Source organism: Thunnus albacares, chromosome 8 (assembly GCF_914725855.1).
Source record: "Thunnus albacares chromosome 8, fThuAlb1.1, whole genome shotgun sequence".
NCBI classification, from domain to species: Eukaryota; Metazoa; Chordata; class Actinopteri; order Scombriformes; family Scombridae; genus Thunnus; species Thunnus albacares.
In genome coordinates this window covers 5448877-5475260 of record NC_058113.1, presented here as the reverse complement: position 1 = coordinate 5475260, position 26384 = coordinate 5448877, and the positions used below count along the sequence as shown (strand labels likewise).

Sequence of the window (26384 nt, the reverse complement as noted above, 5' to 3'; positions counted from 1 at the left end):
AAGTCACAAAATGCCAAACACTGAATAAGTTTCAGTGCAGATTTGTAGGCGAACAGATCACTGAATCAGTGCAACATGTGCTTGTAAGACTTTTTTTTAACAGTATCCTAGTGAGCAGCATTGAAGTTGATTGACTTCCCCACCACTGCCTTGTAGCTCAAGTATATGGCAGTGATTATAAGGGGAAATAAAGCTGCTTCTTTCCTCTTAATTACTGTAAAAATATTGCAGTGTATTGAGTGTCTGTTACAGTTGTGTTTGTAAATTGTGGCTTAATGTTATATACTTTCCAGTTACTGTAGCTTGCATCCTATTTTCAATGATTAAACTTACAAATGATATAAATGTCTGAGGTTTAGTATCTTTAATAAAACCAACTTGTGTTATATACAGAACAGAGACAGATAATGGATGCTATGACTGTGAGTCAGTCATAATTCTCTTATATGAATGTAGGATTTACTGTTAAGTCAGGGACTTGACTGTCTGTATTTCCAGTAAGAGCCTATTCAATAAAGTCATTCTAACCCTACATCATTTGAAATACTGACTTCTGATGCACATACTGTATCTTTCTCATTATAATCTTGTGGAACTGAAGTAATGACTGTTTGATATCATCATTGATTTAAAAATTTGTGATAAACATATACACTGTTGCATTCTTCTGACACTCTAATAAACCATCTGCATGATGCATTCATTAATTTGATATAGATATTTTGCATTTTGAGTGCTACGTGAGATTTTAAGTCCAAAATTAGAAGTTCAGCATTTTATGTTAAGAGTTTTGCAAATTTAAACTGTCATGACAATTAAGACAAAGCAATTATAAAATACTGTGAAAATATATTGTGCATTTTCTTGCATCATTTAGACCAATTTAAATCTAAATCTGCAATCTGATTTAAAAAAACACACATGTATAACATCTATGGGGAAATTCTTCAATAAAGCTTCTAACAAGTACACAGTAAGATGAACAAAGTTTTATTTATTTACAAAAATAGACATAAATACAATTCTGAAGAGTAAATATGTTGTCTGTACATATAATGAGTCTATTGGACCTCTGGATCATTGTGGCTCCAGGTTTTCTTACTGTATCATACATGTATTGATCTATAGGAAGCAGCCCTGTGGTGTCCTTGAGAAGATGTAAATGATTGTCCAGGATCAATGTGCAACACAGAGCCGCCTGTCCGCTGGTCAGAGCACAGAGCGATATTTACACGCAAACATGAGCCACACTGCACATGCGTTCTCTGGATAGACAAACACCCGAACACGGACTGCCAGCCTCACATGGTCACCACGACAACACACTATCTCGTCACAGAACGGAGACCTGCGCAAAAAAAGGACACAAAGCATGTTACATGAAGTGCTGCAAAGTCTTTTTTTAAATCCCCCTTCTTATTTTAAGGGGTGGGCCTGTTAAAGCACGATTGGTGATGTCACATCTAGTTTGGAAGCCAATCCTGGTCCAGCATGCAACTTACACAAGTGTGATATGAAAACTTGAAGCCTCCAGTTTACATACACTGAGAATGGACTTTACAATGAAGTAAGAGACATCTTGTGTTCTGCAGGTAAACTTCTGAAATGCAAAATATTTACATATTCATAGATTCTGTAATTTTTAATGAGGGAGAGGAAGTAGATGCCGTTTTAAGGATTTTAATATGGTAATTCTAATTTTTGTGTGGAAAAACCATATCAGATGCACATTATTGTTCCAAGCGGAGTATTTTTGTTTGTTTACTACATGTTTGGAGGGGATCTTTAAAATGATATAGACAAATATATAGAGAGTAGACATAGATATCATTCTTGGTAACTTGCAGAGCTGCTATTTTTAGTCAATTAATTGATTAATAGAAAATTGTTCAGCAATTATTTTGAATAATTGTCTTTTTTTTTTTAAACAAAAATGTAAAATAATTACTGGTTACTGTTTCTCAAATGTGAGGATTTGAGGCTTTTCTTTGTCACATATGATAATAAACTCAATATCTTTGGATGTGGACTGCTGATCAGACTAAACAAGGCATTTGAAAACATTTTTCACTATTTTCTTACATTTCAACAAAATTAATTGAGGAAAGATTAATCGATAATGAAAATAATTGCTGGTTGCAGCCCTTGTAATTTGGCTGTGTGTTCATGAACCCTTACAGTCATATACAGTATGAACAGATACACTATGAACTTACACATGATAAAGACAGGAGAGTGGTGTTTCCCTGTGTGTGTACAGAGTCTACAACACCAGGACCCATATTTGTACACACCAGTAGTGGACTAACTTAAAACTTGACAACTAGCTTTTGACACTTGAAGGGCCACAACATAGTCGACAACACAATTTGATGTTATTTGACTAAAAAATCTATGCATTTTCACATAATTTTGGACCATTATCATTACATTATTATAAAAAACAACATCACAGGTTGTAGTTTTTCCACAGTACACTCAGACATTGGCAAGTAGAAAAGTGAAACAAATATGCTCACTGATGAAATAACCATGCCCTGAAGTGACCCTAATTCAAAACAGGATTAGAATTCATTTATATTCTAAATTTAACTACTGTTTCTAGAGCAGCAACAATAATGTTTACAACAGCAGAGTCACTATATAAAGTCAATAAAAATAAAATAATGTCAATAAAATAAATAACATTTCTGATATGAAAATACTAAGTTTAGAAAGAATAAAGAACACAGACATCAGCCGACAGCTAAGTTTACAAGAATGTGCCAAATTTTAAGATCTGTGACAAACTAAACAGTTCGGCCACAAACAGACAGCTTTTGTTTTAGCTTGTTCATAACAATTTGCTATTAGCCTAACCAGCATGCTGTGGCTATGTAAAACATGCTGGTGGTGGATGAGGGCCTACAGGCAAAGCAGTTGAAAATATCTAAATGTTTATGCTTGTTGAACAGGTGGTTTGATAAAATACTTACTGGCTTTTGACTCACAAAGGTTTTACTGCAGATAGAGTAACAAGTGTAGTCGTCGTCAGCTCAAGTAAAACATTATCTTTCACTTCACCGTCACTGTAGCCTCACTGCTTTCCGCTCTGTGTGTGTGTGTGTAGGAGCTGAGCTCTGCTATCTGTGTTGGTCAAAAACCGAATCAGGGAGCAGAAGAGAGGACAGAGAGGAGAGGCTGCAGCACCACTAGCTCCAATCAACTGCTTGAAGTAGAGAAAGAGTGCATAGTTTGCGTTTGTTGTGATTATTACACACAATGTGAAATTTCAGCAGTGACGTTCATCATTTAGGACGGCCACTGTTGGAAGCATATAGGGGAAACATTGCAGGAGAGGGATTGTGCAGCAAAAGGATTTTAAACAAATCCTTCCTCTATTTATTGGTGTTTTATACTGTTGTAATAATGTACTAGCACCTGCAAAAACAGATGCATTTGTTTGGACCTGTGGGGAGTTTCTCCTCTCTTATCATCTACAATACACTACAGCTGGTGGGAATTTGCTGCCATAAGCCAGAAATAAAAACAAAACAAAACAAACCAAATTCATGTGTTGTTGCAGGAAATCGGTGGGTTTGCAGTGTTGCGTTCAATTGCTGCAGCATGCACAGCCTGGTTTCCAAGATTTGTTGACATTCTCACAGCCTCGTTCTCAGCTCTCTGTTGAATCATTGCATGAATAGGGCCAACAATATCTGCTCCTGCCTTGACTTCTAACCTTTCTTTATCTGGCAAGGATAGCGGCACTGGCTGTACTCAAGGATACTCTAACAGATCAGATTGTTGCCAATGTGAAATTTACACCCCGAGTTACTGGTTAATGATTTTCTAACCACACATACTGTATGTACACCCTGCTGACCCCAATGTGTCCTAAGCTCACTTGAGGCAGGTGGCAAAGGCTCTACGAGCATTGCGGTGCAGGAAGTGGATGGGGAAGCCTTTGAAGGTGTGTCCGTCCGGCACCGCCCTCCTCACTGCGTCCTGGAACTCCTCGTTGCCACAGGAGACACCGCTGCAGCGCTCCAGCTCATAAGCCGACAAGGCCGAGGACAGCAGGTAGGACAAGTGGTCGTCCCAGACTGTTGCCAGCTCCAAGTCCTGGAGGACATAATGCAGTTCAGCATATCTTACATTACATGTTGGGGCACAGTTATCAAGTTAAAATGTGATTGGTCAGCACTACTTAGAAGGTCAGTTCACCCAAAACATAAAAAGAAACATACTTTGTAATTACTTTGCAATGAACTGCTTACCCCTGGTGTTTTTATCTTATTAGGATATTTTAAAATACATAACATGATCTTATTTAATTCAATCTCATTTAAAGATCATATTTTTCTATAATGGGCTATCTGAACATTAGCTGTCATCAGTTTTTCTCCTCAGCACAGGACAGAAGAGTTAAGCATCATCTTAAAGCTCCCAAACCTCAAGTGTGATTATCCACTACAGCAGTGAGTTTTACCTTCCTGTGCTCAGAGACCAGGTACCGCATCTCCAGCTCCATTTGATTGCTGGCAGCAGCAGCATCCAGAGATGGGGCACAGAGGGGAGGCAGAGGGGGCAGAGAGGTGGTGGAGCCTGGGGCACAAACTGACTTCAGAGCCTCTTCGCTCATCGCTTTCCACCGAGACTGATTCTGAAGGCGAGGGAAAGGGGGGGGAAAGAAAAAAAAGAGGCATTTAGCTGATGCTCTTATCCAGGGTTACTTCCTCTGCTCACACAGTGGAAGCAGTACACTTTTGGTTTGGTGCCTCGCTTTAGGAAGTTGCTGATGAATGGAGCTGTTGCAGATTCAATTTCCCTACTCGCATACTGACCACGGGTCTGATGATTCAACCTGGACATCTTCCACTGCTCTGTGCTCTAGGCTTCCTCTGCCCCCTGTCTGACTTAAAATCACCACTATCTATTTGCTTATCTATCTTCTCTGGCCAATCTGATATGCAGTATAAATGAACATATTCATATTGAAACTCATTTCACCAAACCCTGAGTATCATCACAATGCCTGCCAGTGAAACAAATGAACAGTATAATGATATTTCAGTGGGGTTTTTTCAACACCAAAGTGCCTTAATAGTTAGAAAAGAGTAAAAGCAACAATGTGTTGTTAATAGTATAAGTGTGTTAAACCTGATCCATCCAGTGATGGATGGCAGTGAGGTACTCCTACCTGGAAGTCAAAGACACAAAGTTCCACAGCGTCCGAGGGCTGGCAGTTGGCCATGAAGGTCTGGTGGTTGAAGACACAGCCCACAGTGCGGTAGGGGGACGAGGGTTTGGGCTGGGGGGCCAGTGGTGGGGCATCTGGGTCTATGGCCTGATGCAGGTATCTGACCATACACATGGGGCAACAAGCTGAATCAGTGTCATCATGAACACACTAACAAAATGATTGGTATGATCAACATGGTACATGATATGAAAACTTGTATTGCAAATTTATTCTATAAAATAAATGATACAAAAACTGGACAACAATAGTTACAAATCCATTGAATCGTGTCGCATTTTGCATGTAGTGATAATATATACTGTAGCTCTATTAAATCAGCCGAAAGCTTCATGGTGGGAAGATCCAGTTAATGAGATTTTTTATGTCCAAGGATTCAAATGAAAGTACAACCATGATATATGTAATAAAACAAAATCACAAGTAACAAAAGTCTAGGACACAATTGTAAAATTTAGATGAACAGTATAAAAAGCTCCTAAAAAAACTAGAAAACACTTCAAGAACACAATCCACCAATGCTTGCTGTTAGACCATATTTCCGTTATTTATTTAGTATTATTGACATACTCATTAGATGTGAAATCAAGTCTATTTCCGTTACTCTCACAGCAAAACACAATAATTGATAGACAAAATGTCTGGGTTATCACCAAAATGTAATCAACTGTTCCTCAGACCAAAGCCCGGCCACTAAATTTCATGCAAAACCATTCATGGGATTCTAAGATCTCCTGCCGACAAACACACAAAGATTATCTGATGAGCTAACTGAACCAAAACCAAGAACCCAGTGTAGTTCAAATGGTTTCTCTGATTTCTGTGGTTTTAGCAGTAACAATGTGTTTCTGAAAAAAAAAGACTTCTTTCAACATGAACACTCTTCTCCTTCTACAATGTTTAAAGTATCCACCACAGACATGTCTATAATGTGCTGCATTTTCTGATATTTCTGCTCTGTTGCAACTATTCTGAGAGAGAGAGCGAGACAAACTGATGACAGCAGGTGTGTTTCATGACTTTACAGGTACAGTATATGACCAGAAAAATAAATGAATAAAAAAATCAAACCTGTGTGCAGACAGGCTCTCCCAGAAGGTGATGCTCCCATCAGTACCTCGGGTCAGGACCCAGGTGTGTGGTGTTCCCTTGGCTTTGGTACCCACACACACATATGCATCCAGGCCAAAGCCCAGCAGCAGGCTGCAGAGCAGGGTGGCGTGGTCCTCACAGTCTCCCTGGGGACAACAAACAACGATGAGATCAGCTCCTCTCCAGAGATTGAAATGTAGAAAATATATTATCTACATGACGTTAGCCGAGTGTTTGGAGTTCTCTCAAACTTAGTGAAGGCAGATACATCAAAAAAAACTTAGTTTAGCCGAGCTAGCTGAGCGACTACAAATGGCAATGGCAGTTTGTCAGCTGGTCCATTACTTTGGTACACACTGAATATATCTTGACAGCTACTGAATGGATTGTCATGACATTCATGGTCTTCATGGTATTATTGATTTTGGTGATCCCCTGCATTTTCCTCTAGTGCTACCAGCCAAGTCCAATTTTTCACTTATTTTTTGATTTTCCAGTGAAATATCTACAAGACAGATTGACATAAAATCTTATACAGACATTCACGGTTCACAGAAGATGTACCATAATGACTTTGATGATCTCCTGACTTTTCCTCTAGTGCCACCACGGGGTTTATATTTGTGATTTTGAGTAAACGTCTTAACAGCTATTGAATGTATTGCCGTGAAATTAGGTACATTCATGTTCCCTTCAGAACGAGTTGTGCTGATCCCTTAACTATTCATCTAGCATAATCATCACATCAAAACTTAAATTTATCCAATACTCCGGTTTATGACAAGATACTTGACATTCTCATCGGTTTCATCTCTACTTTGTGTTTAGTGCTAATTAGCTAATGTTAGCATGCTAACACGCTGATCTAAGATTCTAACATGGTAAACATTGCACCTGCTGGACATCAGCATGTTTTCTTTGTGAGCATGTTAGCTTGATGATGTTAACATTTAGCTCAAAGCGCTGTAACCAAGTATATCCTCACAGACCTGCTAGCATGGCTGTAGACTTGAAGTCGTCTTTTTTGGCTTTTTCTTGACTTTTTTTGACAGTTGAAAGTGCAGCAAGAGACAGGAAACGGGTAGAGAGAGGGGTATGACATGCAACAAAGGTTAAACCGCGGACATTGCAGTTATATGGTATGTGTCTTAAACCAGGAGGCTAACGGAGCGCCCCTATTTGTCTTCTTTAATAGAATTTTTCCCTGTTAAATTGGGTCATCCAACTCTATGGAGCTGCAAAGTTGTTGCAGCTGAAAGCTCCATAAGCTAGAATTTTTTTGTTGTTGAATACTGTATACCGCTCCCAAATGTCAAGACTGTACTTCCAAGTTTAAATAAGCCTCTTTTGTTTTTCCGTTCCTGGTGGCCCAGCAAGATACAGTGTAAGAATGTGTTTGCAGTGTTGTACATTCAGAGTTAGCTCAGGCGTGTTTGATGTGTGCTATGTGGCTTCTTGGTTCAGCCTTTAATGACACTGCTGGAATATCTAAGAAAAAAATCTATATTCACAAGTGAAAAACATTTGAGATGGGACAAATGTATTATTCATACTATGAATGCATGTGACTTTTTAACCTGACATATTCCAAATCCACATATTTCGACAGATATGATGCCATCTTCACACATCCCTATTGCTTGTCTGATCATGTCTCTACAACACTGTTTAAACAATATCCTGCTCTCACTGCACTATTAGCCTTTCTCAGAAGTGTTGAACACACACGAGAAAGTCTGCTGGAGAGGAAATAAGCTCTGCAGTCATCAAATTGTCCATGACAGTAAGCAACTCTTATTTCTCTCGTACAACTTTTCCGGTAAAGAGGCCTGGGTTGAGCTCGGGGTTTGTGCTGCTGCTGGCTCTGGGTACAGGCAAGTCAGAATGATAGATGTTCCCCAGAAGTGCTAATATGGACGGCAGCATCGGAACAGGCTGGGGACTGATGAGGCTAAATTAATTTTCCCTGGAATGAAACTCATAAATCACAGCTGACAAGGGCCACTTTGTGAGAGTTGTGTTGTGTCTGTCTTGCCAGCCGTTCACAGAGGAGAGGCAGGGAACATTTATCCTGCGGTGGTCTGGGAAATTCCCTGGTATCTCGTCGTGAGATGAAAATACATCAGTCAGTGAACTCCGCACAAATCCTTCTTTCTCAGAAATGACACAATCAGCTGTGCTCAGAAATGGAGCAAATGTAGCCAAGCCAAGTTTACGTGATACTTGTGGACTTGTGAAACAAGATTGAACTTTTCGAGGCAAAGTGAATATGCGATGTTAATTCAAAACACATTATAGTCATAGAGGCCAAACTGAGGTTATATGAGGACAAGGGCTTTTAAGAAGGAAATACAATTACAGTTTTCTTCATTGATTTGATATATTTTTTCCAACTGTGTTCTAAGACTCAAAATGTACTCACTTAACTTTTAATGATTTCACACTGTTCTGTTTTTCAAGTTTGGTTACATTTCAAAATATCTCATGTCATGAGGTCATAGACTTGACCTGTAATGACATCACTGTAGTCATCCTCGGGAAGAGTTTTTCCACACACACTACTTTATCTGAGGTGTCTGACCAGGGAAAATATTATAGTAGGTGTGATGAGGATGAAAAACTATGACCTGAAGTAAATGGCTGGCAAGATACGGAGCAGTAAACAGATGGTCGAAAATGTTTCGTTCATTTCAGTTCAGTTTTTTATATCTTTGCTAAATGATGGCAGATTTGATTTTAGGATTTGATGCTCTGTGTTGTCTCGCCTGAGGAGTTTTTTATTGCAGTGTTCTCTTTTTAGGCACTGGTATGTATTTTTGATGATTTTATGGTGAGTTTTGAGGACACAGAACAAATCTTTTAACACCAGTTTTAGTGTTTGTGTCAACATTCTCAAAATTGGGCTTTTGGTTGTAACAATGCATGAAGAAAAAAGGAAGAAAAATGGCAATACACACAGTTAAATCAAGGATTGTTTCCCTTTTGATCATCTCCGACTTGAAGATCCACTTAATTCCAGCCATCATATAAACAAAGCACAAACATATACACTATGTCTTATTAATATTATTACCTCCAGAGAGATTTACTCATTAGAATTACTACCGCGCTGTTAGACACATCCAAGCTGTTCAGACAGTCTGACAGAGTAAAGGGAAAGTTATACTATGTACTAATAACATGAAGACGGTGCTATTAAAGAGAGGCCAAATGGAGAATTTGGACAGCTGCCTTGCACTTACTCATACACAGTATGTCACAAACAAGATACTAAATCCAATAATAATATAGCCAAGACTTTTTGAAACATCTCACTTGACTTGACTTGTCTCTTAGAGTCGAGGTCTGAAATAAATCTTAAGTGTTGGAGTTGAATCATCAGCCAGGTGACTGACACTTCACAAACTTATGATTTATTATTACTTAGAAGAGAGAATGAATCCTGCAGTTCACAGGAACCTTGGCAGGGAAAGCCATAAATGTGTCACTGTCTCCATCTTTGACAAAGAGGATCTAGCAGGACAGTAAGTGCGCTGTCATTTGAATGATGAGTTCATCTCTGTTGTGGCTGCCAAGAGGCTGGACAGTTGTCCTTACCTTCCCTCTACACAGGAAAGCCATTAATGTGCACCACTGCTCCTGCTTGCCTCCTCCTCCCACCACAGGGGCCTTCTCATGGGCCAGCAGGCTGACGAAGCGGGCCGCCTGTCGAGGGCTCTCCAGCAGCCGGCCCGCCCTGAGGACACGCACGTAGGAACACACCGGCCTGTTGACACCGTTCTCATCCTGCAGAGGTAGCCAGAGGAGTCAGATATGAATTCAAGAAGTTCAGGATGGAATGATCCCTAAACTGGTTAGGAATATGAAAGGCCCTCTCCTCAAACTACTAACACACTACACCAGTGTATCAGTGGCAAACTGCAAATTCAGTATATGATGCTGTGCTAAGCAGCTCCCTGATCAGCCTCTGTGTATATGTGTAACACTCTGAGCCCCTGCTATTCTCTCAAAGGCTGCAACTAACAATTATTTCCATCATCTATTAATCTGCCAAAAATATGGCATGCACAGCGTCTCGGAGCCCATGGTGATGTTTTCAATTTGCTTGTTTTGTCCGAACAACAAGAGAAATATTTAGAATTTGCTGTCACATATGACAAAGAAAAGCAGTGAATCCTCAGTTTTAAGGAGCTAAACCAGAGAATGTTTGGCCTTCTTGCTTGAAAAATGACTATCATTTATTTTTTATTATTCTCAAATTGGTTATAAATTTTGTTGCTTTACTAACCGATTGATCAACTAATCATTGCAGCTCTAACTCACTCTCCACATCTGTTGGTAATTTAAATGAGTAAAGAAACTGCCTCGTTAAGCTTTAGGAAAAATGTCCTTAAAGTTAACAAAACTATGTGGTAGAATGGTTTCATTTTTTCTGTAAACTCAGACGAACCTGGGCAAAGATCTTGACCATTTTGGATTGGTGTGATGGGCGGATTTCAAGGAACTCCCTCCACCACTGTTTGGCATAAACCAAGAAGAGCCTCTCCTTCTCTGCCGTCCTCTGCCTTTCCAGTGATTGCTGGATGAGAAATACAGTCACATCAATCATTAAATATAGAGCCTACAATGTTTCTCAAACAGTGTTGCCTTTGCATCAATAAGATTTGCCAACCCTGAAGAAGATGAGTTGTGTTATATTGATTCATTGTTAGCTCACAGCAGCTGAATTCATTCATGAATAATGAAGCAGATGAATAAACAGAGGAATAACAGACAGAAAGATAAAGAGACTCCAGTGTCCTGACCTGTGTGCTGATGATGTCAGTGTTCAGAGTCTCTGTGAGAGGAGGGTAGAGCTCCAGACTGACGGTCAAAACACCAGCTGGTAGTTTGCTTTCACTTCCTGACAAGAGACACATACACAAATGGGTTACCTTAAGGTTAGGGTATGGGGTCATTTAAATCTGTGAAGAGTCCAGCAAATTGCAAACTGATGTTTTCCTTCCATGTACACCATAAACTGGTCACTATATACAAACAACACACTCTTCAGAAGGCCAGAGAAATCCCTTGTGACTGCATGTACATCCTGTTTCTCTGGGAATCTTCCCATCCCAACTTCCTACTGCTGACTGTGTCAAGCACACAACACTTTTAGTTGTTACTATGCTTTTTTTTTAAAAAAAAAAAAAGCACTTTATTAGCAATTTAACTATTTAACATGTGTTTTATTGAGATGTACATGCGTGAATGTGTGTGTGTGTGTGCTCGGCCTTGTATACTTTTTCAGCCCCACTGGGGATGAATCAACTTCTTATGTGTCAGATACGAATGTGGGAAACACGCACTGTGTCAACATACTGATTGCAAAAGAATCAAAGCTTTCAGTTTAGCTCCATGTCGTGACACAATCAACCACAGATAGTATATACACTGTCGGCTAGAAAATAAAGTAGGCTGTTTTTCATAGTACTTTACGTCATTATATTTCAGAATTTCTAAAAGGATGTGTGAACAAATATTTGTAGACCAAATCTACTAAATGACAGAGGAGTTATAAGAACCTTGTTGTTCAAAAACTATTGAACACACATCAATGAGCCACACTGTTGCACTGGGTGACATGTTCCTTCATTACCCCGAATACTTTGTAGTTTATTTGACTCAATCCCACACACACTGTCCTGTTGTCAAAAATACTCACTACAGCATCAAATGTGTATTAATCCACAGCTGAAAATAGTCCCTAATAAATGCACTGTTTATTCCTATTTGAGTAACGTTTGCTAAAAACTACAGTACCCAGCTGTTTTATGAAGCTACAGAGCCTTTTTAAAAAATGTACCTATATATTTATTATCCATTTCAAAGATTTACATCTTAAGTGGGAACCAATGGGCTTGGGCCAAGTGCCACAGACATGGTAGGGAAGTCTTGAAAGTATTGAGAGACCGACTAACACATTGTTGGTTTTGGTGTTTTCATGGGATTTGTTGACAAAAATAAAAAATATAGAACAATGCTAGCCTTATCCTTTAAATGTACAGATATTACCCTTTTAAACATAAGGAAATGAGTAATTAAGTAAACACACTATCACTATTTACTGAATCACTCTTGCATACCAACTCCCATCAGCTCCACAGCAAAGCAGGTCTTCCCACTGGGCACATTGAGGACTGTCCTCCAGTCCAGGAAGTAGGACGAGACCAGCGTCGTCTCACTGGAGGTGTCTGTCTTGATCAGCACCAAGTGAACTGGGTCACACATAGACAGCATGGTGGTCGCATCCGCCATCTTACTGCCATCTCCTGAGGTACCAAAAGTGATGACGTAATACAGAATGCATTCATCGTTGGGTTTAAAGAAGTAAACGACAACATTTTCAAAACAGGACATGTCTAAGAAGAGTGGGATTGCTATAAAGTTAAAAACTCTATATTGAACAATGAAGCAGCAGAACAGCAGTTGGTCCTGACTGACACCAACCATGCTGATTTAAATGTACCTATGCCGTCTCTGTGGATCTCTAAGAGGAAGCCTTCCTTCAGGTCTGGTTCGCAGGCGCAGGGCACTGGCTTTGAGCGAAACCTCTGATTCCGGAAGTGCAGGTAAAGTGTGAATGTAGAGCACACCTGACCAGGTAAAGGCTCCGGCTCCTGGAGGTGCTCCAAAAAGGCCTTACCACCAAGCACTTGGAGATACAGGTACCGCCTGGATGGGTCAATATTGGCTGAAAGTAAGAAAAAACATCTTGATTCAATAGTTCAAATATTAAGAAGGACATCTCAATGCCATTATGTTGCTTTTTCGGAATTTGTAAGTGATGTTTTTTACTTTTCTTCAGTTGAGTCAGATCTTTGTCTATAAAGTGAGTCGCAGGCTTTGGAGGAAATCCTGTTTCTGTATCTGTGGGTACTTCCTACAAAATCAAACCAACACGAAAAAAGCACAGAAAAGATGACTTACAGTATTATTCACTCACTTATGGTCAAGGATAAAATTCATACAACAGAGAAAATATTTTCTACATCTGAGTCATTATCCATATTCAGTTATGAAAAGGCTGAATTCAAATTCTTCAAACTTTTATTCTTAGTATCATCAAGTATATAAGTCTGAAAATTGCCTGTTAAGTGTTGAGCAACCTGGGTAAAGTGTAGGTCCTTCATCACATCATCTATGATGCCCCTGCGCTGCAGAGCGTGTAGGAAATCCGCCTCAGACAGAGCTCGAGGTGCTGGACCTTGATCTTCCCTCACAGTCTCAGCCAGCACCTCTCGGATCTTTCCATGGATATCCATCTGACAGGCAGAAAACAAAAAATAAAACAAAACCCCCAAAAACATCATGTTCCCATTCACTTCACCTAAATTGCAGTCACAAAGAAACATTTCAGAAGTCACCAGTATGGGCTTTATAGTCATCCCCTGCTGTTAGGTTACTTCTTTTAAGTATCTTAATATCTCAAGACAGACTCATTGCCATTTGAAGTTAACAGTGCAGCTTATAATGCTCAGTTAGTTTTCTTGGAGCTTTTAACAACAAGTCACTATTTTGTCAGTACAAATACCACTTTCTCAAAAATCCTGGGGCACATACAGGCACAAAACATATTCATTTGTGGACATGCCTATCTTAATGTATACACAAAAATACCCAAATAAGCAAGTAATTGGCAATAAAAATAATACTGGACCACTACCAACGTTGCTTTTTAAAGCTGATACTGGCCAATTCCAGTGGGCAACATTTTGTTTCTTGTGCCAGCGAACATATGTGGGTTGATGATGTGTAGCAGGGTAACAGTAGGCACACTGAAGCCTGTGGAGGCTGTTGGAGCTTTGGTGGACATTGATGGAAAAAAGCTGTTTAAAAAATACATTATATACATATTTAATATAGCCGAACTTATTAAAAGACACACTTTACTCGTGAAGGATATGAAAATACGATGTATCATGCGTGTACTTTTCTCAATAAGCAAGTAAACATTAATTTGTGTTATTTCTAATGGCAGTTCACGTATCGGTCTGCGTTAAATGTATGTAGCTATGTAAGTATAGCACGTAGATGTGCATTGTTTAGCAATCCAAGCGTGTATGAAAATACAAGTTACCGTTACAGTTTGCTCACCTTGAGCAGATGGTTGTGAATTATTTGCTTCAGCTCGGAAGCTTTTTCTGGAGGCAGAGACATTACAGCTGATGGCCAGCTCTGAGCAAAATTAGCTAGCTACGTTAGCAATAGAGTACTACCAAGAACGGTAAATAACTGAATTTTTAATTTGAGCAATACTTCATCCTGGTGAACATTTGTCGTCTGTAACATAACCTCCTTAAGTTCATTGTCCTGACAGCAACAACTGCCAGTTTAAACTATGAAGAATGTTTCAACTGTGGCGGAACAGCAAGCGGGAATGCGGCTACGGCTAAGCCTGACAAACTCCTACGATAAAACCAATGCCTCAACTATTTATATCCAAAAACTGCACAATAAACGGCGGTTGGAATATCACTGAATAGGCACTTCATTCTAAGATACATTTATTTTAGTTTTCACTTAAGAAATATTTGCTATTTTATTCAGGGATTAACTTAGTTGCCCTTCGCTCGTCACGTTCTACAACAATTGGTAGGACCCTTTTGTAGTTCAAATTGTATTTTGTTTCGATGGGACCGTCAACACTATGTTTTACCTCATGGATGTATAACAAGACCTAATGGTTTAACTGTTACTATTTTTATATATCGACTCAATCAGTTTTACACTATTTAGACTTAAATTCCTTCCACCCTTAACTCAATATATAGCGCTTATATGATTATCCAATTTATAAAACTCTGGAAAAAACAAAATACTCTTTTAGTGGATAGCTGCATAGAAGAGTTCCTTCTCCACACATGCCAGCTCCATCCAACAGACAAGAAAAAAACTAAATTACTACAGTAGTCAATATGAGCAAGGCCTCTTCTTGAAATATTGAATCAGTTCCTGGAATCCACAGTGAGAGGCCTCCAGTCTGGCTGCATTGATTGAACTCATGGTCAGAATGAAATTATGACTATAGTACAGCACAGCAGTGGAGAGCTGTGGGTGGACACTGTAGAGCAGCTTTTCCTGACAGTGACTGAAGAAATAACACAAGCAGGTTTTGGTAAAAAAGGTGAATGTTTTATTTAAGAAGTATTTCACGTTTTGTTTGCTTTTTTTCAAAACACCATCTGTTATATTCTCACTGCAGTTCCGCAGTGTACAAAACTCCCCTGAAATCTTATGTGGAAAACAAGAATGAATGGAATGTTATGGTCAAACACATCTTTCCTGGGTTAAATGAGAACTGAGTAAAAGCCATGTCCGACAGCAACACATCTTTTCATCTCGGGAGTCAGTACATGCTAATGACACATTTGGTGTGTGATCGAGTCTGATACAACTTATCCTATCACACTTCCAGTTACTACAAACCGGTCAGTGCAGTGCCAACATATTACTCATATTATGTGGGGAATCAACAGCTCACAAATTTGTTTTTGTATTGATCATGCTAGGAAACCTTGGATCACACACTTTTCCGTCTAACTCACCTCAAGGCACATTAAAAACGATCTCAACCAGCAAACAAACACTTACGCACTTGTGTTTGCTATCATTCTCTCCTAAGAATTTAAATCCATGGTGCACTGCTCCGACTTCTAAATTGCACTATTATAGCTTTAGATTGGTCCCAGTCAATTGAAAACCAATTTGGTGATAACTGTGGATTCAAATTAAGAAGTCACATGCAACGCAAAGGTGCTATGAATGGTATCGTTTTGTAATGCAGGTGTCAATTATGTCAGAGATCAAACAGAAAATACATTCCACATAATGGGAGTACAAGGTTTCATCATTAAACAGCTTGCTTGGCTGTATGTATCCCTTCCTAAAAACGGACAGCTTTGCTTTGGTTTCCTCCAGAACAACAGTGGGATGAACCTGAAAATACACAAACATGAACCCATCCAGTGGGTAAATACACGCATTAAGCAGTGAGGGACCTGACATCTTGTAAGATCCATGTGACAACTGAAGCCTACGAAAAACTTGCTCATATGATGGAAAATAAAAAGGTTAACATTCTAGCAGAGTTTGAAAACATCAGCAAGGCAGCACCCCATGAAGTGTCCAGTCACACACACTCACACAATATATATATATGTATGTGTGTGTGTGTGTCCATTTTCGGATGCCCTGCTCAATGTGAATGGAAGAACAAGTGGTGCTTTGGAAAACCTCTAAATGCATGCATGAAATGCAAATTTCCTAACAGGAAAAAAAACAAAAAAACTCCCATAGTTGAACCACTAGGGTCTCAACTTCCTACGTATCTATGGTAGGATGGACAGTCAACACAAGTCATTTTGAAACACAAAATGTAAAACATGTCCACAGATGATCAACACACATCTGACCATTACAAATAAAGAATGCAAAAATAAACCTGTCAGAATATTTTTTTTTTCTTTGTACTGCACCTTAAGTAAGTTTCTTTCAAAGCGATTTGCTATGATACAGTACATTCATCAACAGTGACAAGAAGGAGAGGAAATTAAATCATCGTGCTGGCACCAAGATCCTGAGATGTTACTATTTTTGTTAAGATCTTACATGAAAAATATACACGCACTCATTTGATCTAGCGCTCCCGCATTTTGACCTTAAGAAATAAATACCCTCAGTTATGCACATATTACCATCTAAATCTACTTAGAGAAGTACCTAATCCCAGGTACTGGTGCAAAATAAGAGTCAGTTTTCAGTGACCGAGAGTGTTTCACTGGGAGTACATCCAGCACACCAGCAGGCCGACAGCCAGAGCTGCCCCGGTGCCGACGTTAAGCAGAATGGGTCTCCAGTACAGCCACTTCTCTCTTTTCCTCTCTGAGTCGGTCAGTCTCTGTTTCATCTGCTGGACCTTCTGCGAGGTGCTGGCAATCCTCTCCTCACGGTGTCGCTTTCGGACACTGAAATAATAACAAGGGGCAAGTAGTCAGCAAACAACGATGAGTGAAAATCCCATCGGTTTAATGCACCATGCCACTGCTGTGCCTGATAATTAAATAATTATTATAGAAGAAGACCAAATAAAACTGTGGGAAGGAAATGATGGTTTGAGTCCAATTCCTCTACGGTCTAAAAGTAATTTCAAGATGACATGGAAATTTTACTGGAAAAAAGGAAATGGAAACACTTTCAGAAAGGTGACCAAAAAACCCCATGATGAATCAGAGACACACTGCAGGCTGTCACACACATGGGATCTGGTGTGTGAGGAGGGATATGACTAGTTTGGAGACCAAAACCAATGCTGCATTTTAAATTAATCAAAAATTTAAAAACAATCATGTCTTTACCTCATTTTCAACCTGACAAAATTCACTTCCATAAAGTTCTAAGATTTTTGGCAAAAATGAGTTATCCACATGAAACTATTCTTTGACAAGTTATTAACATTTTGTGTAGGTTTATTTTTTGTTTTCTGCATTATTGGCCCTCAAATTTGAAAGAAGAAAAGGTTCTGTCTCAAAAATCAGTCTCAAACTTGGTGCTGTAAGATTTCATCTGCAATGCACCAATCAGAGCTCAGAATGTAAACAGGAGGACCAATCAGGTTCTGTCTCTTTACCATGTGACCTCACTGTTCTTTGACTGTGGTTAAATTAAGATCATGAAATGTTTCTCAATTTTAAGGTTTGAAACCTCCAAATTCATTATTTTATCAAAATCATTATGAATGACTCAGATACAAACACAAACTGAGTTCAAAGTCAGTTTTTTGTTTTGTTTGAACTCAGTGAAAAGCAGATTTTTACCTTCATCTACCATGCTAGTCAGCTAGCTTCTAAGTTTAATTACATAGTTAGCACGGTTGTTAGCAATGATTAATGCTATTATTAGAGACTTAAGTTACTCTGAGTACTTAACAAATGATGGCAATGAAAGCCAAAGTGTCAACATGTAAGAATATGAGACAGCTGCTGATGCTAACGCTATCTGCTGCTAACTGGGTTCGTGTGTGTTTAATGTTATAACTTGAGTCCTGCAGCAGACACGGTGATGACAGAGAAACATTCAGAGCTCAGACACTGACAGTGAGCCCAGTTTGTCAAAAAGAAGTTAAAAAAAAGGTAAATTTGATAGGAGGAAAAGAAAAGGAAGGTTCTAAAATAGAGAGCTATGAGCAGAGACAGTAACAAAAAACTAATTAATTAAATTAATGTAGAAACATTTTTGAATGTTTTTTCTAATTGTCTCCCTTCAGTAGTTCATACATTGATTTTGTATATTAAACCGAAAGTAAAACTAATCCGTGTACTTTTTTCAACAAAATCATCACTTCCTCTGAAGTCTCGACAGATAGATCCTGTGAGTTCTCAGAGTTAGAAGGTTCTATCTGAGAATCACTGGATCATGAAAACCCCATTTGAAAATGTCATAGGATTTTGATATTATATATTTAGAGTACATTAAGGATGTCTGTTATTTTGACAAATAAAAGAGAAGAGTACTGTATCAGTATCAGTTTTAATATCTAGGATGTCAAAACTTTCAATATCTCAAAAGCACTCAGAATGCAGACAGAACCTGATAATTCTACAGTCAGCAAATCCTGAGCTGTGTTACTTACTGTCCAGTGTTTTCTGCCTCGTGGTGGTCAAGGCTGGCTGGCTCCTCTGCAGGCAGGTCGTCTTCTGAGGCAGCCGGCAGCAGGCAGGGTCCTGGCTGGCCGTTGGGCCTGCTGTCATTGAGGTGAGGTCTGGGTGGAGGTGGCGGTGGGGGCAGATCTGGCTCCGAGTCATCTTGGGACATCACTCCCTGCTTGTTCTGCTACAAGGAACAACGAAAAAGTTTTCTTTCAAACTTATGATTAATCTGTTGTCAAAAACAACAACAGCATGGTAAGCTGATGAAATATTTTTGAACTGCTCAATATTATAAGCTCTTGTATACTGAGATCTCTAAATGACTTAATCACCTTTGTTTTTATACATTTTTAGTTTGCAGACTTCAGGATAGCCAAATCAAACAGATGCAGTGAAACAGGGGCAGACATGAACACGGATTATAAAATATCTTACATACATACCACAAAACATTTTATGACTTCAGCTGACAAAAACTTGAACTTGACAAATTGGCAACAACTTGCATTTCTTAGTAGTTGTGTGTGGAGTTAAGTTTTTTTTTTCTTTTTGAAATGTAGTCTTATTGCATCAACAAAATACATGAAACAACATATGTGGAAATTTAAAGGAAAACATGTTGGCATTGCTACAACACAACAGTCAATATCAGAGATGCTGTTTTGGACTTCGATGAATTAAGTCCAAAAATACACTATGATACCACGAGACATGGTTACTCCGTTGCAGCTTTCAGTTTTACTTTAAAACCATCATCAGGTGCAGGTAGAGGAAACAACAGCTAATAAATGCCAGGTCTGCCAGCTGATGACGCAGGTCTAAACCATATTTCCTGACATCTCCACCTGCATGGTTTTAGAGTAAAACAGAAAGCTTGCAACTGCAACAATGTCTCAGTCCTTTTTTGTAACTCTACTCTGAAATGTTTGCAAGTATCAGTGGATCTCCTGGTTACTGAAAGACAGAACCCCAGTGCATCTCATCCTGTATGTCTTGTGCGCTCTTTAAATGAACATAGTGTTACATAGTTTAGCCCAATGAATAAATTGCATACAAAAGACAGTACAATGGCTTCAGTAACTGTCTGCATTGCAGTCACCTGTCTGGTCTCAGATGTCAGTTTCTAACTGGCACTGGAGCTTAACAACAAGGTGTACATGATCTCATAACAGCCCCAAATCCCAACCTGAGCTCTTTTACAAGTGCAGTCTTAATCCTCAGACTTGTGACAGACTAACCTGTGCTGAATTGTCTGTCAGGATGAGATTGGCTCCCTCGATGACAGCCATGTAGGAGAAGCGGAGCTGGTCGGGGGTCTGGATCAGACCCATGCGGTATTCCCTCATATCCAGTAGCACCTTCTGTATGTCCACTGATGATGGGTTCTTCCTTCTGTCCATCTGCAAAACACATAGAAGGAAGGTTAATGGTGTCACTTGTTTAGAGTACAGCTGAAACGACTGCAGCTAAGCCTATGGTTTCACTAAATATTGTTTGTTTTTTTTACGACTTTTATTTCCATAAAATTTAACTATAACAGATTACTTTTTCTGGCATTAGTTCTTTGACATTTGACTGACAGTTGTGGACATAAATTACTAATCTTTTTGTCTCTGCTCCTACTCTTTAATTATTGGCACATGCTTCAGCCATTGACAGGCATCGATCAACTCATTTTCTCTTAGCTTAGCCTAAATATCTTGGGTCCCTTTCAGAGCAGGCTTCTTTTTCTGAAGAAATTATTCTTCCTTTGATTTTCAGACTATCCACACTTCTGTAGGATTCCAGAAGAGTGAGTTATTCTTGAGAAAAGGAAATAAAAACTAATGAATGGCATTTCCCAGGTATTTCACTGATATTTATTTTTTCTACTCCATTGCATAATTCACAGAAAAATGCTTTGAATTCAGTACTATCAACAATACCAACATGTCACAACCGCTCTCTTCCCAAACATCACTAATAAGGCATTAACATCTCATCTTACGTGCTTGCCAAAACTTGAATCTCTTGGGTAATGTTTTAACACTTTGTTCCCAATGTAAACATTAGTCAACATTTCCTTTCACAACAAGCTGCCTTCGGTGACATTCCCACCATTACCACTCCCAGTTCTCACCAGGACCAGGCATGTGTCCACCAAGGCGAAGGTCCCTGAGCGTCCAATCCCTGCGCTGCAGTGCACCACTGAGGGCCCATGCTCTGAGCCAAGCGAGCCGGACTCCCGAACCTTGAAGAGGAAGTTGAGGAAGGAGGCGGGAGATTCAGGAACGCCAAAGTCAGGCCACGTGGTGTAGTGAAAGTGGTAGATCTCCCTCGACTCTCCTGTCTACAACAGAAAACATGTGATGTTGGCCATGATTGGAAGATTATATATGACTGGGCTGATTTGTCACTAGGACAACATCAAACAAAACATTAAGTCACAGCATTTATTATCTTCATACATTCAGACCTGGATGCTAGATTTAACAACAGTTGCAACCACATAAGATAATACAATTTAAGAAAGAGTAAGTATATTCAGAACCTGTAGCTGTCCTGAAAATGAAGCAGATGAAGCTACACAAGCAGGGCAATGTAAATAAATTATTTTTAAATACAGTAATAGACTGCAATTTTGCTCAAGTAGACACATAGCAGTTTTCACCTCGCAAAATATCATCTCTGAAATTGCACCACTACAGAATTTAACAAGGTTATATCATCTAATAATTTCACTCTCATGCTCACCTTTGTGTTCTGCAGTTCTAGCACTCGGATTGTGTAATAGGACTGGTCTTCCTCTGACAGTAGCCTGACAACAAACCCTGTGTCCGTGAAAGACATCTGTAACTCCTCTGTGGTCGGCCAGTACTGTGCACACTTTTCCTGTTGAGACAGAAACGAATGAAGTCCGTCAGGGATAAGAGGCCACATGCTTAGGCCTGTCATGATAATTACATTATCGACTTATCGTACAATAATGTAATTATATCAACATTATCATGTCAACATATCGACTTATTGTATGATATATAGACATGATCATTTTTGCTGACCTCAATATTGCCCATTGTGTTTTCATAAGAATGTCACCTACATTTTAGCCAACATGATGCCAGAATAAACAGCATAACTTATTGAGTGTGGTCTATCTATGTGAAGCAAATCATCTGTCTACCTGTTTCTTTATGTTGTTTCCAGAAGGTTTCAGCATTTTTATAAATCCAGTTCTTGCTCCTGCTGTTAAAATTTTTAAAAGGGAAAGGCGGTGCATGAGGCCCGCTCTCCCTCAGCCTCCACATCGCAGGCAGATCTCCCACATTCTGCGTTAGCGGCTAACAGGCTATTCATGTCACAATGGCTCGGGAAATATTTTTCATCATATTATCATTATATCAGTGGCATAAAAGGATCTTAAAATGACAATAATATAGTTTACCGCAATTATTTCCGGGACAATATATATTCCAACAAAAGTAGTTAACGTGACAGGCCTACACATGCTCGAATCTTCTGAAGGATGAGTTGACTGAAGTCTGAGATAAATGTATACAGACAGGGTGGGAGATGCACACGGACTTGGTATTCATCAGCGGGTTTGAACAGACTTTCCTACTAAGAGATTCCATGAATTCAGTGAATCCATTTTTATCAAGAAATACCGCTACCAACACAAAGCAATGTGTGATATTTCTTACACTCAGGGTTATTGTAGTTAATAGTATGGTGATGGTTTACTTCGTCAGACTTGGAAGCTTATTTCCACAAGTTAATAAATAGCCACTAGCCACAAATCACTCAAATAAAATAGCTGAATTTAACTCTGAAGCCTGATAAGATTGAGGAAAGCGTTCTGCAATTAAAATCATTTTGCCCAAGAGATATTTAGGGCCGATATGTTATTTTCCACAAGTCTTGAGGATTCTTGCAAATGTATTTCTTATAAAAAGGTTAATTTGAGCAATCAGCAGCTCATACTTTTTACGTGTAAGATCTCTCGTCAGGTCCTCTTTGTACTGTACATTGACTTCAACTTTAACCTCAAGAGCAAAAGTGATGATTTTACAAGTTAAACTGATAAATATTTATATAAATGAGATTTGTAGTGTTGCTAGCCAAGAAAAACATGTTTTAAAGGAATGTTTCAAACTTTTTGGAAACATGCTTTTTTGCTGGCAGGAAATATTCCAATACAAAGTCCCCCCCTAAAACTACAACACTTAATTTTTACACTCTAATTTTTGTGCAGATTAAACAGGCTAGCCATTTCCCTCTGTTTCCAGTCTGTAAGCTAAGCTAACTTGCTGTTTACTCCTGCTTCATATTAAAAAGGAAGGATATGAGAGTGGTATCAATATTCTCATGAAACTCTCAGAGAGAAAGCAAGTAAGTGAATTTACAAAAATGTCAAACTATTCCTTTGAATATGAAGATATTTATCCCCAGTCAGACATTGAGCTAGCAAAGGCAAATTATGCTAAGTGCTCTGAATGTCTGAATAAAGATATAAGACCTTGTAACATGTCTCCCTGAACTGTTGAATAAAACAGACAACAAGGGGATGTATTGCATGAAAAATCAGCAGGTGCTAAAGTGTACTCACAGATCCCTTTTCAATGACTCTGTTGAGCATTATAACAGCTTTGGAACACTGCTCCCAAATCATCAGCCAGAAATGACCACAGGTATTCCTTAAAGGCCCCTGTGGAAGTAAAACAAAGAAATGCACATGAAGTAAAATCTTGTACATTTCTTTGTACGTAGCCTGCAGATTTGTTCAGCTAGAAATATGAACTATGTACGCAGGTATTGACATTGCTGTTACTACACCTCACCTGAGAAAGAATGTAAGCTCTTTGGGCTTCTTCCACCATGACTAAACTAGCATTGATGTAGTCATTTTCAGAGTTTTCAAGTTTGACCCGACTGTGATCATCTAAAACCAGGAGAGACCACAGAACAGTTACAAAGAGGACATTCACTATAATATAAATTTTGGTTAACAATATTGTTTGTCATGAGACTCACATGGGCTGACATCTCTGTAGCGGTTCAAATTCCTATTGACTGGAAGTTTTGCCACTCTGTAAGGATATTCACCAGCTTGGTTACGGATTTCCTGTTGGAAGAGAAAAGACAAATAGGAAGTTCGCACTATTACTTTATGAAGATGGGAGACACATTGTGAGACAAACTGGTGCCTACATGACATATTTCTTGCCTCATTGCATTATTAGAAGTACCACACAGATAAAAAGGTCTTGTCTTTTGTGCTATTCAGCCTCTAAAAAAAAACTTGATTATTTGGAACTATCATCCATAAATGTCACGTACTGCCCTGCTTTGTTCTAATTGTCATTAGTCACATTGTTGATTTTACTACTCATAGTTTTTTTATATATTGTGCATGGGGTGCAGCCATACATGATGTCCCCGCCTCTGCCTGACAATAAGTTTGTTATCTCTTCTTCAGAAGTGATAGATAAACAAACCGTGTTCCTGATAAAAATGAAATGCAACAAAAGTAGTAGTGTACTTTCTACACTAAAGTAGACATGAGTAAGACAATGTGACTTCTCAGTATATACAAATTACCCTTGAATCTGTTTAGTTCCCAGTAACACTATAAATCTGATGTTTATATTAGTTATTGTTTAAGAAACTGTATCTGGTATATGATTTCTGCATCAACTAACGGGCTATAAAGCGAGCTATAAAATATATTTCCTCCTAGCAGCACAGGACCATTTATAAAGCTTGTATGTAAAGATTTATAAAGGTGTTTGAATCTATGAACAGATTGTTTACGGTGTTTCTAACTTCTAAACACAGTAACTGTGTGCTACAAAGCACCTCCTGTTATATGTTCTCCTCCAGCTAGCAGCTAGCTACATATTACAGGGTCACAACCAAAGTTACACCGGAACAGAAACGTTATGAACTACACTGAACTGACAGGCTCTCTCTGAAGACAGCTGGTCGTAAAAAAAACAACAAAAAAAAAACCACATGCGCTTTTCTCTGGAAGTCCTGATGAGTTCTCAGAAACTGCAGCTGACGTCTGTTAGCGTCGGCCAGCATGAGCTAACTGAGCTCAACTGTGAGAACTGTGCCGCTGCACGTTTTCTAGCTACGGAAGTCAGCCACTACTAGCGCGGATTGCTAGTTTTTCTTTACTAAGTGCATAGCGTTATATACTCACACAACCTCTACACAGTGTGATGAATTATGTACGTTAACACGATTAAATGAGCCGCATAGGAGGCTAAAAGTCACCAAACACTGACAAAACTGTCTTAACGGGACAGCTATCACATTAGCGAGCTAAGTAAGTTAGCAACCGATCGTCATAGAAACACTGGGCCTCTCTAGAGTGAAGACTTACGTTGTAAAGGTTTTGCCATCTGCCGGACGAGTCGATGTCTTCAAATTCCTGCTGCATTGTGTTGTAATTAGTGCCCCCGACACACTCGCTGGATGATCACAGACTGTTTGCAGCACCGCTCACCAAGTTACTCCGTTCTGTCAGCCATCTAAACAGCCGTCTCTGTGTGTAATAACCCTGGGGATCCCTGCGGGGAGTCTGCTGCTCCCGCACAACACCGCACCGCACACTGCTGCTGACTTACTGTCTGCTGGCTGACTGAGTGCTGACTGACTACCGACTAACGTTACTCACTGACTGACTGCTGCTGACTGACTGCTGGCTGGCTTCTGACTGCTCACTGACAGACTGCTGCTGACTGACTACTGACTAACATTGCTGACTGACTGCTAACTGCTGACTGACTGACTGACTGACTGACGCTGAATAGCTACTGCCTAAAAAGTGTTAGACATCGTAGCAAAAACCTTTACACTGTGTAAACCCACTTTCAGATTTGTGAAACCTTTATTTTGCTCATGAAAAATGAAAAGGGGCGATTTCATTGGGGGTTTTTTTTCATCCAGATCACATGAAACCAAGTCTAGATCAAAAACCACTACACTTAGACCTGTCAAATCTGGACTAGATCACCAAGGAGGCTCCAGAGACTCATTAAAACACAGTTTCACATTTGTGAAACCTTTATTTTCTTTGTGAAAACTGAAAAAAGGGCGATTTCACTGCTTTTTCCCCCATCCAGACCATATAAGAAAGATTATAAGATTTACTGCGATTATTGTATTTCAAAAGGTAAAAATAGCTTTTCTATCTTTGTTTTTAAGTAAGAAAGAGGAGCTCTACATGGCCATAACGTGAAATCGTGCTGTGAATTTCTAGCCACAAGATCAGTGAAATCGCCCTTTTTTCAGTTTTCACAAAGAACATAAAGGTTTCACAAATGTGAAACTGTGTTTTAATGAGTCTCTGGAGTTCTTAAAAAATCTAGTCCAGA

At 39.2% G+C, this 26384-nt stretch overlaps 2 protein-coding genes across 4 annotated transcripts; both read right to left on the bottom strand.

The window, feature by feature from the left end:
- Window positions 1-974: 974 nt before the first annotated feature.
- Window positions 975-14792, bottom strand: cep76 (centrosomal protein 76). The gene is made up of 13 exons (XM_044360000.1): window positions 14471-14792; window positions 13483-13638; window positions 13172-13256; window positions 12843-13067; window positions 12460-12645; window positions 11140-11237; window positions 10785-10913; window positions 9932-10120; window positions 6314-6480; window positions 5183-5342; window positions 4472-4645; window positions 3887-4104; window positions 975-1348 (listed from the first exon to the last, which is right to left on the bottom strand). The coding sequence occupies exons 1-13, from the start codon at window positions 14531-14533 to the stop codon at window positions 1210-1212; spliced, it is 1989 nt and encodes a 662-aa protein (XP_044215935.1). The 5' UTR covers window positions 14534-14792; the 3' UTR covers window positions 975-1209.
- Window positions 14793-15486: 694 nt separating this feature from the next.
- ptpn2a (protein tyrosine phosphatase non-receptor type 2a) lies at window positions 15487-25720 on the bottom strand. Of its 3 annotated transcripts, none has more exons than XM_044359568.1 (9): window positions 25391-25720; window positions 24034-24124; window positions 23841-23941; window positions 23609-23707; window positions 21754-21891; window positions 21140-21349; window positions 20259-20420; window positions 19005-19201; window positions 15487-17340 (listed from the first exon to the last, which is right to left on the bottom strand). In XM_044359568.1, the coding sequence occupies exons 1-9, from the start codon at window positions 25445-25447 to the stop codon at window positions 17151-17153; spliced, it is 1245 nt and encodes a 414-aa protein (XP_044215503.1). In that variant the 5' UTR covers window positions 25448-25720; the 3' UTR covers window positions 15487-17150. The 3 variants fall into 3 exon arrangements, with proteins under 3 accessions (XP_044215503.1, XP_044215502.1, XP_044215504.1); XM_044359567.1 differs by having other exon boundaries at window positions 19005-19204; window positions 25391-25719; XM_044359569.1 differs by lacking the exon at window positions 25391-25720 and adding an exon at window positions 24859-24931 and having other exon boundaries at window positions 19005-19204.
- Between the last annotated feature and the right edge of the window lie 664 nt (window positions 25721-26384).

Coding starts and splice junctions, on each gene's coding strand:
- cep76 (XM_044360000.1), bottom strand. CDS start 14,533: ATGTCTCTGCCTCCAGAAAAAGCTTCCGAGCTGAAGCAAATAATTCAC. Junction 4,646..5,182: donor TTTGTGTCTTTGACTTCCAG/GTAGGAGTACCT, acceptor CCTCGCCTTCAG/AATCAGTCTCGGTGGAAAGC. Junction 4,105..4,471: donor TGGTCTCTGAGCACAGGAAG/GTAAAACTCACT, acceptor TATGTCCTCCAG/GACTTGGAGCTGGCAACAGT.
- ptpn2a (XM_044359567.1), bottom strand. CDS start 25,447: ATGCAGCAGGAATTTGAAGACATCGACTCGTCCGGCAGATGGCAAAAC. Junction 23,942..24,033: donor CTACAGAGATGTCAGCCCAT/GTGAGTCTCATG, acceptor TCCTGGTTTTAG/ATGATCACAGTCGGGTCAAA. Junction 20,421..21,139: donor TGGACACATGCCTGGTCCTG/GTGAGAACTGGG, acceptor TGTGTTTTGCAG/ATGGACAGAAGGAAGAACCC.